The 16418-nt window shown below is 40.0% G+C and overlaps 1 protein-coding gene across 1 annotated transcript in view; it reads right to left on the reverse strand.

Moving 5' to 3' along the window:
* The window catches only part of LOC126011034 (protein argonaute-3), a 122638-nt gene that overhangs the window by 55207 nt on the left and 51013 nt on the right, over positions 1–16418 (reverse strand). Inside the window, exon 5 of the mRNA XM_049774695.1 lies at positions 16020–16156. Within this exon, the coding sequence (XP_049630652.1) occupies positions 16020–16156 (137 nt within the window). The remainder of the gene's footprint in view (positions 1–16019; positions 16157–16418) is intronic.

Here is a 16418-nt window from a genome sequence, read left to right on the forward strand (position 1 = left end):
TTTTTGATTTTGTAAAATGGTAAAATACAGGAGATTTTATTATATAGTTAAGAAGATATTAAATAGCAAGAAAACTATTATTTTGAAAGCAAGATTAAGTTTCACAATTAGTGGGACCAAAGCGGTGGCACAAGCTGTAAGGCGTCTGTCTGCCTTGCCTACACTAGCTTAGGACAGATCGAGGTTCAATCCCTCAGTATCCCATATGGTCCACCCCAAGCAGGAGCAATCGATTTCTGAGCGCATAGCCAGGAGTAACCCTAAGCGTCACCGGGTATGGCCCAAAAACCAAAAAGAAAAGTTTCACAATTAGAATAATATAGCTCTGGGCCCGGAGAGATAGCACAGCGGCGTTTGCCTTGCAAGCAGCCGATCCAGGACCAAAGGTGGTTGGTTCGTATCCCGGTGTCCCATATGGTCCCCCGTGCCTGCCAGGAGCTATTTCTGAGCAGACAGCCAGGAGTAACCCCTGAGCACTGCCGGGTGTGACCCAAAAAACCAAAAAAACAAAAACAAACAAACAAAAAAGAATAATATAGCTCTTCTTTAAATCTTCATACTCTTCTACATTATCTCCATCACTAATTCTACCTTGTTCTTAACAGTCACTTCCTCAGAAAAATATTCCTCAAACACTGAAAACAGACGACAGTTAAATGTTCTCACTGTATCAGTACTTCTTTAATATGTTTATTAATATCAGTCTTCTTTTTTCTTTTTGACCACATCCAGTAGTGCCCAAGGGATTAGTCCTGGCTCTGTGCTCAGGGATCACTCCTGATAGAGCTTGGGGTACTAGATGTGATACAAGGAATTTAACCTTGGTCAGCTGCAGGCAAGGCAAGTACCCTATCTGGTATACTATTTCTCCAGTTCCAGTCTTCTTCGTTTTCTACAGATTTTAAGTTGAGTAACAGCTATTTTTGCTTAGTACAATATACTAGTGCAAGGACTGGAAAATCAAAATCACATAGAAACCAGAAAGGAAACATAAGAAAATAAAATAAACTGGTCAGTGCAGTATTTTCACAGAAGAATTACATGTGCGTTAGCAATTAAATAATACCTATCTTCAAACATCTAAACAGATCTGAAATTTTACTTTATTTTCATTAAAATACTATCAATCTGTTTTTCTTTTTGTTGCTTTTTAGGCCACTCCTAGTGGTGATCAGGAGATATTTTGCACTCAGGCATTACTCCTATCAGTGTTCTAGTGATCATACGAGATGCTGAGGATAGAACCCGGGTTACTGAGTGCAAGGCAAATGCACTACCTGCTGTACTATCTCTCTGGCCTCCAATCTTCTCATTTCTTTGCTTTAAAATTGGCAGCATAATGGGCCCGGAGAGATAGCACAGCAGGTGTTTGCCTTGCAAGCAGCCGATCCAGGACCAAAGGTGGTTGGTTCGAATCCCAGTGTCCCATATGGTCCCCTGAGCTTGCCAGGAGCTATTTCTGAGCAGACAGCCAGGAGTAACCCCTGAGCACCGCCGGGTGTGGCCCAAAAACCAAAAAAAAAAAAAAAAAAAAAAAATTGGCAGCATAAGTCATCTATATAGTCTCTGCTCATACCAAATATGCATTCTCTTACATTTTTCTTGAAACATAATAGATCTTAAGATCTAAGAAAGATCTTAGATCTTTCTCTTCTCTCCACCCACACAATCTATGACACTCATCTTTCTTCCTAAATGGAGCTACTCTGTTGAGATTGGTGTTATTTGTCCCATCTATGTTTTATTGTTTATTTACCCTTTCTGCCATGCTAGGAATTGAACTTAGGGTTTCACACATACATAGCAAAAAGTCTACTGCTGAGCTAAATCCCCAGTCCTGTTTCATTAATTTTATCACATTTATACACATGTACCCAGAACATGCTTTTTTTTTTTTTGCTTTTTGGGCCACAGCCTGTGACGCTCAGAAGACCATATGGAACACTGGGGATCGAACCAAGTTTCTCCCTGGATTGGCCACGTGCAAAGTAAAAGCCTAATGCTGTGCTACTGCTTTGGCCCACTTTTGTTCTATTCTAGCTTCATACAAAATAACACCTTTTTACTAGTCTCCACAGCACAGTGCACAAAACTGTCCATATCAACTCATGAAGTTCTTCCTTCATTTAACTGTTAAATAGTATACCATAATAATATATGGCAAGTTACATACTTAATTTAAATCACTCTTTTTGATAAGGAATAGACTATTTCTAATTTTCTATTTTTTTAAATTGGTTTTTGGGTCACACCCAGTGGTGCTCAGGAGTTACTCTTGGCTCTACACTCAGAAATCACTCCTGGAAGACTCAGGGTACAATATGGGATGCCGGGGATTGAACCAAAATCAGCTACATGCAAGGTAAATGCCCTACCCACTGTACAATCACTCTGACCCCTCTAATTTTCTGCCATTAACCATAATAGCTGTAGCAGTGCTGGTATCCGTGCTGGCAAGCTCGGGGGAACATACGGGATGCTGGGAATCAAACCTGGAACAGGCCCAGCTAAGGTTTTTTTTATTGTTTTGAGGTCATACCCAACAATACTCAGGGCTTACTTTTGGCTCTGTCTTCAGGGATCTTTACTGGCAATACTCAAGGACCATATGCAGTGCCAGGTATTGAGCCAGGGTCTGTTGTTTATAGGCTAGCTCCCCAGCTGATCTATTATCGTCTCTCTGTCCCCATTAAGTAAGGATAATCCATTGGGTTCACCTGAGTGAGTAAATTAAAAAAAAAAAGCAGGGCTGGGACTGGAGTAATAGTACAGTAGTAGGGTTGCCTTGTACGTGGCCAACCTGGGACTGACCTGGGTTTGATTCCTGGCATCCCATATGGTCCTTCAAGCCTGCCAGGAGCGATTTCTGAGCACAGAGCCAGGAGTAACCCCTGAGCACCGCTGGGTATGCCTCCTCCCCCCCCAACCCCGTAACCAAAAAAATGCAGGATTAAGACAGACCAAAGCAAAGAAACCCACCCTATGAACAGCGGCTTTAGTTCTTCCAGACTAGCCAAAGGGTTTTGGATTTGCAAACCTAGTCCCTATTATTGTATAAGTCAAATCACTCCAAACATATCTTCACCTAATTCTACTTTTCTGATTGAACTTGACCAAAACACCAGTTTATAGTTTATATATAAAATGCTGGTAATCCTATTTATTTCCAATTAATTCCATGTGCCAGTAACTCTACCCAAAGTTTTTTAACTGGACATGGCTTTCAAATTTATTTTTTTCAACTTAATTCTGATAATATGTTCCTTCCTTTCCATCCCACATTTGACCATCACCATCTCTTACCTGAACTAGTGATTGAAAAAGCCTCCTAACTGGCTTCTCAGATTAGATTTTTCTCCTCTATCTATTCTCCACACTGCTGCCAGAGGTCTCTTTCTGGAAAACAAATATGATCATGTCACTCTCCTTAAAAACCTTTCAAGTCTCCCTACCTGCAATGATAAGAGGTAAATTTATTTCTATTGTACTAATGTTTTTTAATTCTTACTTTCTATATTCTTTTTATTTAATTTTGTTATTTTTCTAACTAATTGAGATAAATGCTTGGGTCATCGCTATTTTCTTATTTCTTTTTAACAATGGATACTAAGAAAATGTTTTTAGCAATATCTACACTTGAACATTAAGTTTCAGTGGAACACAGCAGCAATTTAGTTCATAATTTTCCTATTTTTCTCTTAGAAGTCATAAGACCAAAAAAATCAATTCTACAGCTCCAGTGAACTAGGAAATAATTAAAATCTGAAAATTAAAATTGTTAAGTAATATGTTCCAAAGTATTTAAGATTTATAGAACCTATGCAAGAAAACCATATTTAAACATACATGAACGGGATCTAGAGAAAGAATAGCAAAATTTCTCTCCCACGGAAAAAGGATCTTAACTTAAAGTGAAAATTGCAAAATCTAGAACTGAGTACGGGGAATCTTAGGAGGAGGCAGAGAAAGGTGATATTAAAAAAAAGTATTTAAATCAGTGAAAAATGGTCTCTAGAAGTAAGATTCAGACAGGATCATCTTCTGTAAGTTCAAATTTTTATAGAAGTTAAAAGAAATAGTACAAAAAATTTCAGATTTTTCTCCACAAATTCTTTAGTAGGTAATATCTGAGGAGGGGACTTTATTTTATTTTTTGATCGAGATGCCCCAAGTGGTGCTCAGGAGGCCAGGGGCCCCATCAGCAATTCTCAGTCAACAAAGATGCAAGGTTTCTCAGACAGTGCTCAGGACCTCCAGAGCTATATTTGGCGATGGTTGAAGGACCATGTGATACTGGACTAAACATGAGTAGGGGGCATGTGATCTAATTATAATACTATCTCACAGCTCTTGGGGGAGACATTTTATTTTTCAGTTTTTGTATCATGCCCACCTGACCTACCTCTTGGGCACTGGCCTACCTCTTGGGTCTATGCTTACTGGTGGTGCTGTGGGAACTATATAGGGTACCAGGAACATAAACTAGGTTGGTGGTATGCCAAACAAATGCACTACTCCCTGAGGAAGGCATTTTAATCATTAATCTTTTTCATTTGGGTTTTGGGCCACACCTAGCACTCCTGGCTGTGTTCAGGAATTACTCCAGGCAGTGCTTGGGAGACCACATAGATTGCCTGAGAGTCAAACCAGGTCAACTGTGTACAAGGCAAGTACCCTGCCCACTATACTAACTCTTTTTTTTTTTTTTTTTTGTTTTTGGGTCACACTCGGCAGTGCTCAGGAGTTACTCCTGACTCTAGGCTCAGAAATCGCTCCTGGCAGGCACAGGGGATCATATGGGATGCTGGGATTTGAACCACCGTCCTTCTGCATGAAAGGCAAACGCCTTACCTTCATGCTATCTCTCAGGCCCCCACTAACTCTTATAACCCCTAGAGAATAATTTTAAAAGGCAAGAGTTGTAATTCATTGGTAGAAAAAACTACTTAAAGGCTTGGGTTCTAAAACCATATTTATGGCTTGGGTATTTGCCTTGCACGCAGCCAATCCAGGACGGATGGTGGTTCGAATCCCAGCTTCCCATATGATCTCTTGTGCTGCCAGGAGGATTTCTGAATGCAGAGCCAGGGGTAACCTGAGAGCCACCAGGTGTAACCCAAAAACCAAAACAAACAAACAAAACACATTTATGGAGAGGAAAAGTGGATGTGGCCATAATTTAAAAATAAAATGAAGTTTTCAAAACAGAAGAGAAGGGCTTTTTAACAGAGAAAGAAGTCTGGAAAACTACCCTATTCTGAACTTTCTGTCCCATATTTGCCTCCCACTCCAGATTGAATAACTTGGAAACACTCATGTTCAAATATGAATAGAAAAAGAATGATAGTTTAAAAGATACCATTATAAATGGGACTACATTAACCTAAGAAGCTTTTGCACCTCAAAGGAAATGGTGACTAGAATACAAAGACTACCCACGAAATGAGAGAAACTATTTACCCAATACCCATCTGATAAAGGATTATTATCCAAGATATACAAGGTACTGGTAGAGCTTAGCAAGAGTAAAACATCTAAACCCATCCAAAAATGGGGAGAAGAAATGAACCCACATTTCCTCAAAGAATACAGATGGCCAAAGGACATATGAAAAGTGCTCCACATCACTAATCATCAGGGAAATGAAAATCAAAACAACAAGATATCATCTCACACCAGAGACTGGCACATACCACAAAGAACAAGAACAATTAGTGCTGGTGTGGATATAGGGAAAAAGGGATTCTCATTCACTGTTGGTGGAAATGTAGACTGGTCCAGCCTTTTGTAAAAACAATATGGATATTCCTCAAAAAACTAGAAACTGAACTTCCATATAATCCTGCAATACCACTCCTTGGGATATATTCTAGGAGTCCAAAATCACAATAAAGTCCTCTGCATTCCTATGTTCATTGCAGCACTGTGCTCTGTCAGGTTTACTCTTAGACTGGTTATCGATGGATCCTCAAAAAGCTCCCAGAATGAGAAATTGATTCCTATCCCCTAGGAAGGGGAAGTGATCTTGGTAATATTTATCCATGGCAAATAATCCACACAGACAGGAGGGTAAAAAGGCAAGAAGGTCGGGTTAGATGCAAAATCCTTTGTCAGCCTGCCAGCAGCTCCAAAAACTCCAGAGCCTGCCAGTTAGATGCCCCCAAATACCTTGAGCACCTCACTGGAAAACTATTTATTCAGCTCTCAACAGCGCCCCTACCTGGAAGGTTGTAGGTGAGACAAACACTGTTCACAGTAGCCAGAATCTGGAAACAACCCAAGTGCCCGAGAATAAAAGAGTGGCTAAAGAAACGGTAGTACATCTATACAATGGAATACTATGAAGCTGTTAGAAAAAATGAAGTCATGAAATCTGTATATACATGGATGGATATAGAGGATATTATGGTCAGTGAAATGAGTGAGAGGAAGAGAGATATACATAGAATAATCTCATTCATTTGTGGAATGTAAGAAAAATAAAAGATAGTATGGTAATACTTTCTAGGGACAATAAAGATGAGGGCCAGGAGGAGCAATATATAATAGGAAGCTTCCCATGAAGAGTGATGAATGCAGTTGGGGTAGAAAGGGATCCACTATGATAATGATAGTTGGAACTGATCACTCTGTGCTATGCATGGTACCTCTTCATTAACAACAGTGCAAACCAGTGTCAGAAAGATGGGGGAGAGGGGTAGGAGGGAGAGAAAGAGGGAGAGAAGAGGGAAAGGAGATAAAATGCCTACCCCAGAGGTAGGTGGTGGTTGGTGGGGGTGGGAGAGAAACTGAGAATATTGGTGGCAGGAAATGTATGCTGTAAAAGCTGGTGTACATTCTATGACTGAAATGCAATCATAACAATTTTGTATTCATAGTGCTTAAATAAAATAATTATAATGAAAAAGTATGAAGTGTGTTTTAAGTCATTCAGACACAAAGTAAGAACCAGGATTTATTTTAAAGCACCAAATTCTCAAACCAATGTTTTTTCAAAGGTACTCACTGCTTCAGGAAATGTCAGTGCAATTGATTTGAATAGCAGAATAATGTCTTAGAAAAATTTCTAAGGTATCAATGAGTGCATTCATTTGGTTTATTTTAGGTTTAAATATCAGTCTTGGAACAGAACCCACTTTGACCCTATTTTGCTAAAAAGAAAATGTCTGGAATCATAGATGAACTCCTATAAGATCATAACCAGTTAAACCATTCTGCAGTGCTGATATACTGGTTCCTAGATTTTGTTTCTAGTATACATAATATTCATTAATATTTTGACATATCAGGGCCCGGAGAGATAGCACAGTGGTGTTTGCCTTGCAAGCAGCTGATCCAGAACCTAAGGTGGTTGGTTCGAATACCGGTGTCCCATATGGTCCCCCGTGCCTGCCATGAGCTATTTCTGAGCAGACAGCCAGGAGTAACCCCTGAGCACCACCAGGTGTGACCCAAAAACTAAAAAAAATATATATGTATATATATATATATTTTTTTTTTTGACATATCACTGCTCATATATGTAATGGGGGTAATACTCTAAAGATTTTAAAGTGAAATCTCTGAGATAATGTCCAGATTCTGTGAAATTATAGGTGTAATAACCTCAAGTTTCCTCATTCTTCATTTTCTCATTTATAATTCAGGGAACAATGATTCCCATTTTTTAGAGTAGTTTTGGGAAACAAGTGTTTTACAAGATGTAGTAGTCTCTAAATTGTATGTTTTATACAGCTCGATCCAAAACTGAACCTTTGAAAGGGGCATAAATTCAAACATTTGCTCAAAGTGACTATTTGAAATGAGGCTAAGTCTATGCAGAAATGGGTTATAAGTGCAAATACATATGAATTTAACTTAAAAGACTGACTTTGAACCAAAAAAACACAATGTAAAGTATCTCATAATAATTGTTATTTTCATATATAAATGGGTAAAATTTCATATGAACCAGCTTTAAGTTTTTTCTTTTCTATGTTTACTTTTTGGTGAATACTATAAAATTTAAAATCTTGGGAAAAGATTTCAAAAAAAATTTCAAAATACTCAGGAAAGATGAAATACACTAATTTGATACAAATAAGACCAAACAAGTATGTTCTTCCTATCTTCCTATACCTTATCTATTAATTTTTTTGTTTGTTTTTTTTGGGGCCACACCCGGCGTTGCTCAGGGGTTACTCCTGGCTGTCTGCTCAGAAATAGCTCCTGGCAGGAACGGGGGGACCATATGGGACACCGGGATTCGAACCAACCACCTTTGGTCTTGGATCGGCTGCTTGCAAGGCAAACGCCGCTGTGCTATCTCTCCGGGCCCTTATCTATTAATTTTAAAAAAAGTATGTGAGGGCCAAAGCGGTAACACAGTGAATAGAGTACTTGCTTGCTTTGTACACAGCCAACCCACATTCGATCCTAACATCCACGTGGTATTCCTATGGGAGCCCGCCAGGAGTGAATACTCACTCAGTGCAGAGCCAGGATTAACCCTTGAGCATTGCTGTGTGTGGCCCAAAACCAAACCAAATCAAACCAATCAACAAACAAAAAAAGCTGACCCACAAGCCAAATCACTCATGTTATTGTTGAAGTGTACATTGTGATTCAGAAAGTAAAAGAATATTAGAAGGAAATTAATAGATAGGATGTGTGTAAGTTCTCATCTTTTTATAGAAATACACAGAATTCTGATGTAAAAATATAAGAAGAATTTCACTTTATCACCATAAAGAATATATTTCACAATAGAGAAAACAGAGTTTTTATGTTTCTAGAATACAGCACTAAAATGAAGTGTAAATGACAGGATTACTTTATAATATATATATATATATATATATATATATATATATATATATATATATATATATATATATATATATATATATTTGGTTTTTGGGCCACACCCGGCGTTGCTCAGGGGTTACTCCTGGCTGTCTGCTCAGAAATAGCTCCTAGCAGGCACGGGGGACTATATGAAACACCGGGATTCGAACCAACCACCTTTGGTCCTGGATCGGCTGCTTGCAAGGCAAACGCCACCGCTGTGCTATCTCCCGGGTATAATCTACATTTTTATAAAATATAACATTAATATCAAAACTTGAAAAGACTGTAAAAGGGCCGGAGAGATAGCATGGAGGTAAGGCGTTTGCCTTGCATGCAGAAGGACGGTGGTTCGAATTCCACATCCCATATGATCCCCTGAGCGCCACTGGGTGTGACCCAAAAATCAAAAAAAAAAAAAAAAAAAAGAAAGAAAAAGAAAAGAAAAAGAAAAAGACTGTAAAAGAGAAAGTTGTAAATGAGATCAACCTTACTTTTGCATTTTGATTTAAAAGTAAAATATTAGTTGGGGCCAGAGAGATAGCACAGCGGTGTTTGCCTTGCAAGCAGCTGATCCAGGACCTAAGGTGCTTGGTTCGAATCCCAACGTCCCATATGGTCCCCTGTGCCTGACAGGAGCTACTTCTGAGCAGATAGCCAGGAGTAACACCTGAGCACCGCTGGGTGTGGCCCCAAACCAAAACAAAGCAAGCAAAAAAAAAAAAAAAGTAAAATATTAGCCAATAGAATTCAGTATCATATGAAAAAAAAAAAAAAACCAGAATAGCAAGTTAGGTTCAAGATTTGTTAAAAGATATATCATCAGTTTGAAAGATACTAAAAAGGTATCTGATAAAAATTAATACTCATTCTTTTTTTTGCTTTTGTTTTTTTTGCTTTTGGGTCACACCCAGCAGTGCTCAGGGGTTACTCCTGGCTCTACACTCAGAAATTGCCCCTGGCAGGCTCGGGGGACCATATGGAATGCCGGAATTCGAACCACCATCCTTGGGCATGCAAGGCAAATGCCTTACCGTTGTGCTATCTCTCCAGCCCCAATACTCATTCTTGATAAAAAAATAAAATAGGAATCAACAGATGTTCCTATAATGTGTGTATATAACATGTATATAAGTATATACATGTATCACATATAGTGCAAAAACAAACTTAATGTGAAAATGGGGGCTAGTGTGATAGTATATATATCAGCAGGGTTTTTGCCTTGCATGTGGCTGACCTAGGTTTGATCCCTGGCACCCCACATAGTTCCTGGAGCCCTCCAGAAGTGATTCCTGAGTACAGAGCCAAGAATAACTTGAGTACCACCAGGTGTGTGGCCTTCAAAACCAAGGAAAGAAAGAGAGAGAAAAAACAAATGGTGAAAACATTCCTTCTAAAACAAGAAATAAAATGGGATGCCTAGGTGTTACACAAATACACACACACACACACACAAACACACACAGAAAAATTTCTATGTAGCAAAAGTCAAAACAAACCACATCAAAGATACAAGAAGAAATTAGGGATATCTGAAAATTATAGACAAGTGTGCTTAACTTGGAAACTAAGCAGAGAAGTTCACAATCCAACAAAGGATTCATGAAAAAATAAACTACAGGGAACAGAGAGATAGCATGGAGGTAGGGTGTTTGCCTTGCACACATAAGGACAGTGGTTCAATTCCTGGCGTCCCACATTGTCCCCCAATCCTGTCAGGAACGATTTCTGAGCGTAGAGTCAGGAGTACCCCTGACTGCTGCCAGGTGTGACCCTCCACCAAAAAAAAGAAAAAAATAAACTACGGGCTGGAGTGATAGTATAGTAGGTAAAGAGGACATTTGTATTACACATAGCTGACCTGGAAAGGGCATTCCATATGGTCTCTCAAGCACAGCCAAGAGTAATTTCTGAGTGCAGAGCCAGGAGTAACTCCTGAGCAATGTGGCCCCAAAAGAAAAAACAATGGGAGGCCAGAACATACCTGCTGCCGTCCCAAGTCACCACTGCCAGGGGCCAGCCAGTTAAAAACAAACAAAAACCAAAAAAACAATGGGTCCTGTAAGATGGGCTCTGATAAGATGTTCAAATGTAAAATATAATACAAAATAAAAATATATATAATAAATGTATAGAATAAAAATATAGAATAAAATTTAATATAGGGGTCAGAGTTTTAGCACAACGGTAAGGCATTTGCCTTGTATGCAGCCAACACAGGACGGACCCTAGTTCGAATCCTGGCATCCCATATAGTCCCCTAAGCCTGCCAGGAGCGACTTCTGAGCACAGAGCCAGGAGTAACCTCTGAGCACCACCGGGTGTGATCCAAAAACCAAAACCAAAAAAATAGGGCCCGGAGAGATAGCACAGCGGCGTTTGCCTTGCAAGCAGCCGATCCAGGACCAAAGGTGGTTGGTTCGAATCCCGGTGTCCCATATGGTCCCCTGTGCCTGCCAGGAGCTATTTCTGAGTAGCCAGGAGTCACCCCTGAGCACCACCGAGTGTGGCCCAAAAACCAAAAAAAAAAAAAAAAACGCCAAAAAAATGAAATAAAATTTAAAATATAAGGGACTGGCATGGTGGCGCTAGAGGTAAGGTGCCTACCTTGCCAGAACTAGCCTAGGACGAACCGCGATTCGATCCCCTGGCATCCCATATGGTCCCCCAAGCCAGGAGCGACTTCTGAGCGCATAGCCAGGAGTAACCCCTGAGCATCACCAGGTATGGCCCAAAAACCAAAAAAAAACCAAACAAACAAACAAAAAAAACTTTATTCTGGGGCTAGCGAGGTGGCGCTAGAGGTAAGGTGTCTGCCGTCTGCCTTGCAAGCACTAGCCCAGGAAGGACCATGGTTCGATCCCCTGGCGGGAAAGAAGTGAGAAAGGAGTCTCTTTTCTTTCTTTCATTTTTTAATTTATTTTGGGTCACATCTGGCAGTGCTCAAGAGTTACTCCTGACTCTGCATTCAAAAATAGCTCCTGGGGCCTGGAGAGATAGCACAGCGGTGTTTGCCTTGCAAGCAGCCGATCCAGGACCAAAGGTGGTTGGTTCGAATCCCGGTGTCCCATATGGTCCCCCGTGCCTGCCAGGAGCTATTTCTGAGCAGACAGCCAGGAGTAACCCCTGAGCATCAAACGGGTATGGCCTGAAAAAAAAAAAAAAGTAAAATATAAGGGGCCGGCGAGGTGGCACTAGAGGTAAGGTGGCGCTAGAGGTAAGGTGTCTGCCTTGCAAGCGCTAGTCAAGGAAGGACCACAGTTCAATCCCCCAGTGACCCATATGGTCCCCCCAAGTCAGGGGCAATTTCTGAGTGCTTAGCCAGGAGTAACCCCTTAGCATGAAATGGGTGTGGCCCGAAAAAACAAAAAAAAAATTAAAATATATTGCAAATTTAATTTTAAAGAAATCTATAATTTTATAGTTGAAATGGTAAAAGTGTAAGAAAAGAGGTAATCTCTTTGTTGATGTGAAACTTTAACAAATTTTACTGAAAGCAATTTGGCAACAACAATCAAAACTATAAATTACTATGACCAATCAATCCCACTTCAAAGAATCCATTTTAAAGATGACCTTACATATGGGGCTAGCTAGAATGATATAGCACAGCAGCACAGCATTTGCCTTTCACACAGCCGACCAGAGATGGGCTTGGATTTAATTCCCAATATCCCATATGGTTCGTCAAGCCTGCCAGGACTGATTTCTTAGTACAGAGACAGGAGTAACTCCTGAGCACACTGGGTATTGCCCCAAAACCAAAAATTAAAATAAAATATAAATAAATAAAAATTAGTAAAGACTACTGAGTCATAAATAGGACATTATGGTTTCCAAAATAAGAACTTGGTCTATTGGGGCCGGAGAGATAGCATGGAGATAAGGCATTTGCATTGCATGCAGAAGGTCGGTGGTTCAAATCCTGGCATCCCATAAGGTCCCCGAGCCTGCCAGGAGTGATTTCTGAGCATAGAGCCTGGAGTAACCCCTGAGCATTGCCGAGTGTGACCCAAAAACAAAAACAAAAACACAAGTTTGGTCTACTGCTAAAGGAATAACAATTTAAAATACAATGAGTTGGTAATCTAGAGAAATAAACAATTTGGGTAATAATTACCTATGAAGGAGTATTAGCAATTGAAAGGTCATTGGGAAATTTACAATGGTTTACTAATCTCTAAATCTACTGATTAATCTTGTTATCATGAACATTGTAAATATGAGATATCATGTGCCTACCAATACAGTATGTGAAGCACTCCTAAAATACTCTAAGTCAGAACTAACTCAAGTTTTTTTTCCTTCCTTCCTTCCTTCCTTCCTTCCTTCCTTCCTTCCTTCCTTCCTTCCTTCCTTCCTTCCTTCCTTCCTTCCTTCCTTCCTTCCTTCCTTCCTTCCTCCCTCCCTCCCTCCCTCCCTCCCTCCCTCTCTCTTTTTGGGGGGGCGGTCCTTCCTTGGCTAGCACTTGCAAGGCAGACACCTTACCTCTAGCGCCACCTCACTGGCCTCTCTCTTCCTTTCTTCCTTCTTTCTCTCTCTCTCTTTCCTTCCTTCCTTCCTTCCTTCCTTCCTCTTCCCTCCCTCCCCTCTTTCTCTCTCTCTCTCTCTCTCTCTCTCTCTCTCTCTCTCTCTCTCTCTCTCTCTTTCTTTCTTTCGGTTTTTGGACCACACCCAGTGAAGCTCAGGGGTTACTCCTGGCCCTGCACTCAGAAATCGCTCCTGGCTTGGGGGACCATATGGGACCACGGGGGATCAAACCATGGTCCGTCCTAGGTTAACATACGTGCAAGGCAAATGTACTACCACTTGCGCCACTGCTCTGGCCCGACTCAAGCTTCTTTTGTTGTTTGTTTCAGGGTTACAGTTCTTGGTGGTCAGTTACTCCTGGCTTGGCACTCAGAAATTATTTCTGGTGAGGATGCATGTGTACATGTGTCATGTGTGTGTGTCTGCGTGTCTGTCTGTCTTGGGATGCCGGAGATCAAATCAGGGTTGGCAACATACAAGGCAAGCTCCATAACCCTGTATTTTTCTATTGCTCTAGCCTCTGAATCAAACTTTTAGGACTTTCAGTTTTAGAAATACAGAAGATTCAGAAATGAAGAAATGACACCAGAAGTAAATGAAAGATAATTTCGGTGCTTAGGTATTCTACAGATTAGGTAACAGAGTTTCTGTAATAATAACAAAGGAAAAGAGGGCAGGGAACATGAGGGATTTTAAAATAGCTTAATGATAAATATGATGAATGGATCTGTGGAGCTCACCATAAGAAGACATATTTGAAGCATAGTTGAGAGCAAAATAACATGCTGTTTGGAATTCAACTAAAATACTATAAAAAAAGAACTGTAGATAATTAAGCAAAGGTAGAAAAAATACTACCCAGGGATAGAGATATACCATATTTATTCGAGTATAACGAGCAAAATTTTCTACCAAAAAAAGAAATCAAAGTTTGGTGTGTGTTATAAATGAGGGCTGGGGTGGGGTGGCAGTGCCAGCCAGTCCAATGAGGGCGTATGCGAATTGTGGGTTCGCACTGTGCCTTTTCCGGGCTGCAGCCGCACACTGTACTGGAGGGTGAAGAAAAAAAAAACTCAAGAAACCTGGCCTATCTCTCATGACATCTGGGTTAAAACATCATGGGAAGACATACTAAAGAAATGATCATCAAGAGTGTTTTGAAGACAGGCATCAGCAATAAAATGGACAGCACAGAAGATGACCTGCTGTGGAATTCAGACTCAGAAGAGAAGAAACTGGAGAAACAGATGTTCCTGCCAACTGGGACACTGATGAAAAATTAACTCGAGAAGAATGGGAACAACTCTTTAGTGTATCTGATGATGAATATGACATTGGAGCATTTTAAATAAATATTGTTACCGGTAATTTTATTTCGGTGTTGTGTTTATACCAGTTACGTTGTCAATAAATGATTTTTATCATGGTCGCACATGTTCAACAACATTCTTTTGTCAATTAAAATGCTTGGTGTGAAACAAAATTTTATACCAATTTTTAATAGAAAATTAGGGGTGCGTGTTATACATGGGTGCACGTTATACTCGAATAAAACTGTAGCTCACTGGTAGAGCACTTGCCTTGAATATGTGAGGCCCTGGTTTGGTTCCTGGCACTACTCAAATATATAATAATAATTAATAATAATAATAATAAAAGAAAATAAAGATAAAAGAAAAATCTGAGTTGGAACGATAGTGCAGCAGTAGGGCAAACGTTTGCCTTGCACACGGTTGACCCAGGACAGACCTGAGTTTGATCCCCAGTTTCCCATATGGTCACCCGAGCCAGGAGCACATAGCCAGGAGTAACACCTGAGCGTCACTGGGTGTGGCCCAAACAACAACAGGGGCCGGAGAGATAACATGGAGGTAAGGCATTTGCCTTTCATGCAGGTTATTGGTTCGAATCCTGGCATCCCATATGGTACCTCGAGCCTGCCGATTTCTGAGTGTGAAGCCAGGAGAAACCAAAAAAACAAAACAAAACAAAACAAAAAACTGCTAATTTTGATATTGGCTTTCTATATGGCAATTTATCACATTCTTTTTTCTACTTTTATATATACTCAACAATATTCTGAAGCAAACACAAAAATGAGAATACAATTAGCAACACATTAAGCATCAGCAGTTGGCACAAATGTCTTGGGTCAGCAAGACCCATGTACTTCTCTTTCTTTCTAGTATTTATGTGAAATGTCTTAATGTCTTGTTTTTGGGTCACACTGGCGGCGCTCAGGAGTTACTCCTGACTCTGTGCTCAGAAATCGCTCCTGGTAGGCTCCGGGAACCATATAGGATGCCAGGATTCGAATCACCATCCGTCAGGATGTGACTGGCTGTGTGCAAGGCAAATGCCCTACTGCTGTACTATCTCTTCAGCCCAAAATGTCTTAATGTTAAAAGTGAGATATAATAGAAGACTGCTCAACTGATCATGTTTATCACATAGCATTTGGCTTTTATATTTGCTTTCATATGCTTACTGCGTATTTAGAAGCCTTTCAGTACAAACTCTATATGAAGATTCTCAAAACAAAATGTTTTAATACGTTAAGATACCATATAAAATTATATACAAAAATGCATGTTCTTCAGCACATATATATCATATACAATCAACTACCCAACACAGAATATGACTTTGACTTCCCTTACCATCAATATTGAGCATCATTTTCCACATGGCAGGCCGCACAGACTGATGAAATCCAAACCATACTTCCCTGCCCCCTCCAAGAGGGTGGTCATATCCTTCCGGAGCTGAGAAAAAGGAACGCCCCACAGGGGTATATCTACAAAAATTAAAATGGCATGTTCAATCCTTTCCTTTCCATATATGTATTTAAATGTGCAAGACAAGTGAGTCTAAAACACTGGAATCTAACAAAATGATTCTATTATTATTATTGTGAGATGAAGTTAAAACATTTTTTTAAATTGTAAAAGCCAAATGCAGCCATTATAAATGAAAAAGCATAAGAATTCTTCACTAAAATTCCCTGTTCTTACGACTTATTTATGTTTAAATAAGAATTTCACTTATGGGGGCTGAGG

This window comes from Suncus etruscus, chromosome 6 (genome assembly GCF_024139225.1).
Source record: "Suncus etruscus isolate mSunEtr1 chromosome 6, mSunEtr1.pri.cur, whole genome shotgun sequence".
NCBI lineage: Eukaryota > Metazoa > Chordata > Mammalia > Eulipotyphla > Soricidae > Suncus > Suncus etruscus.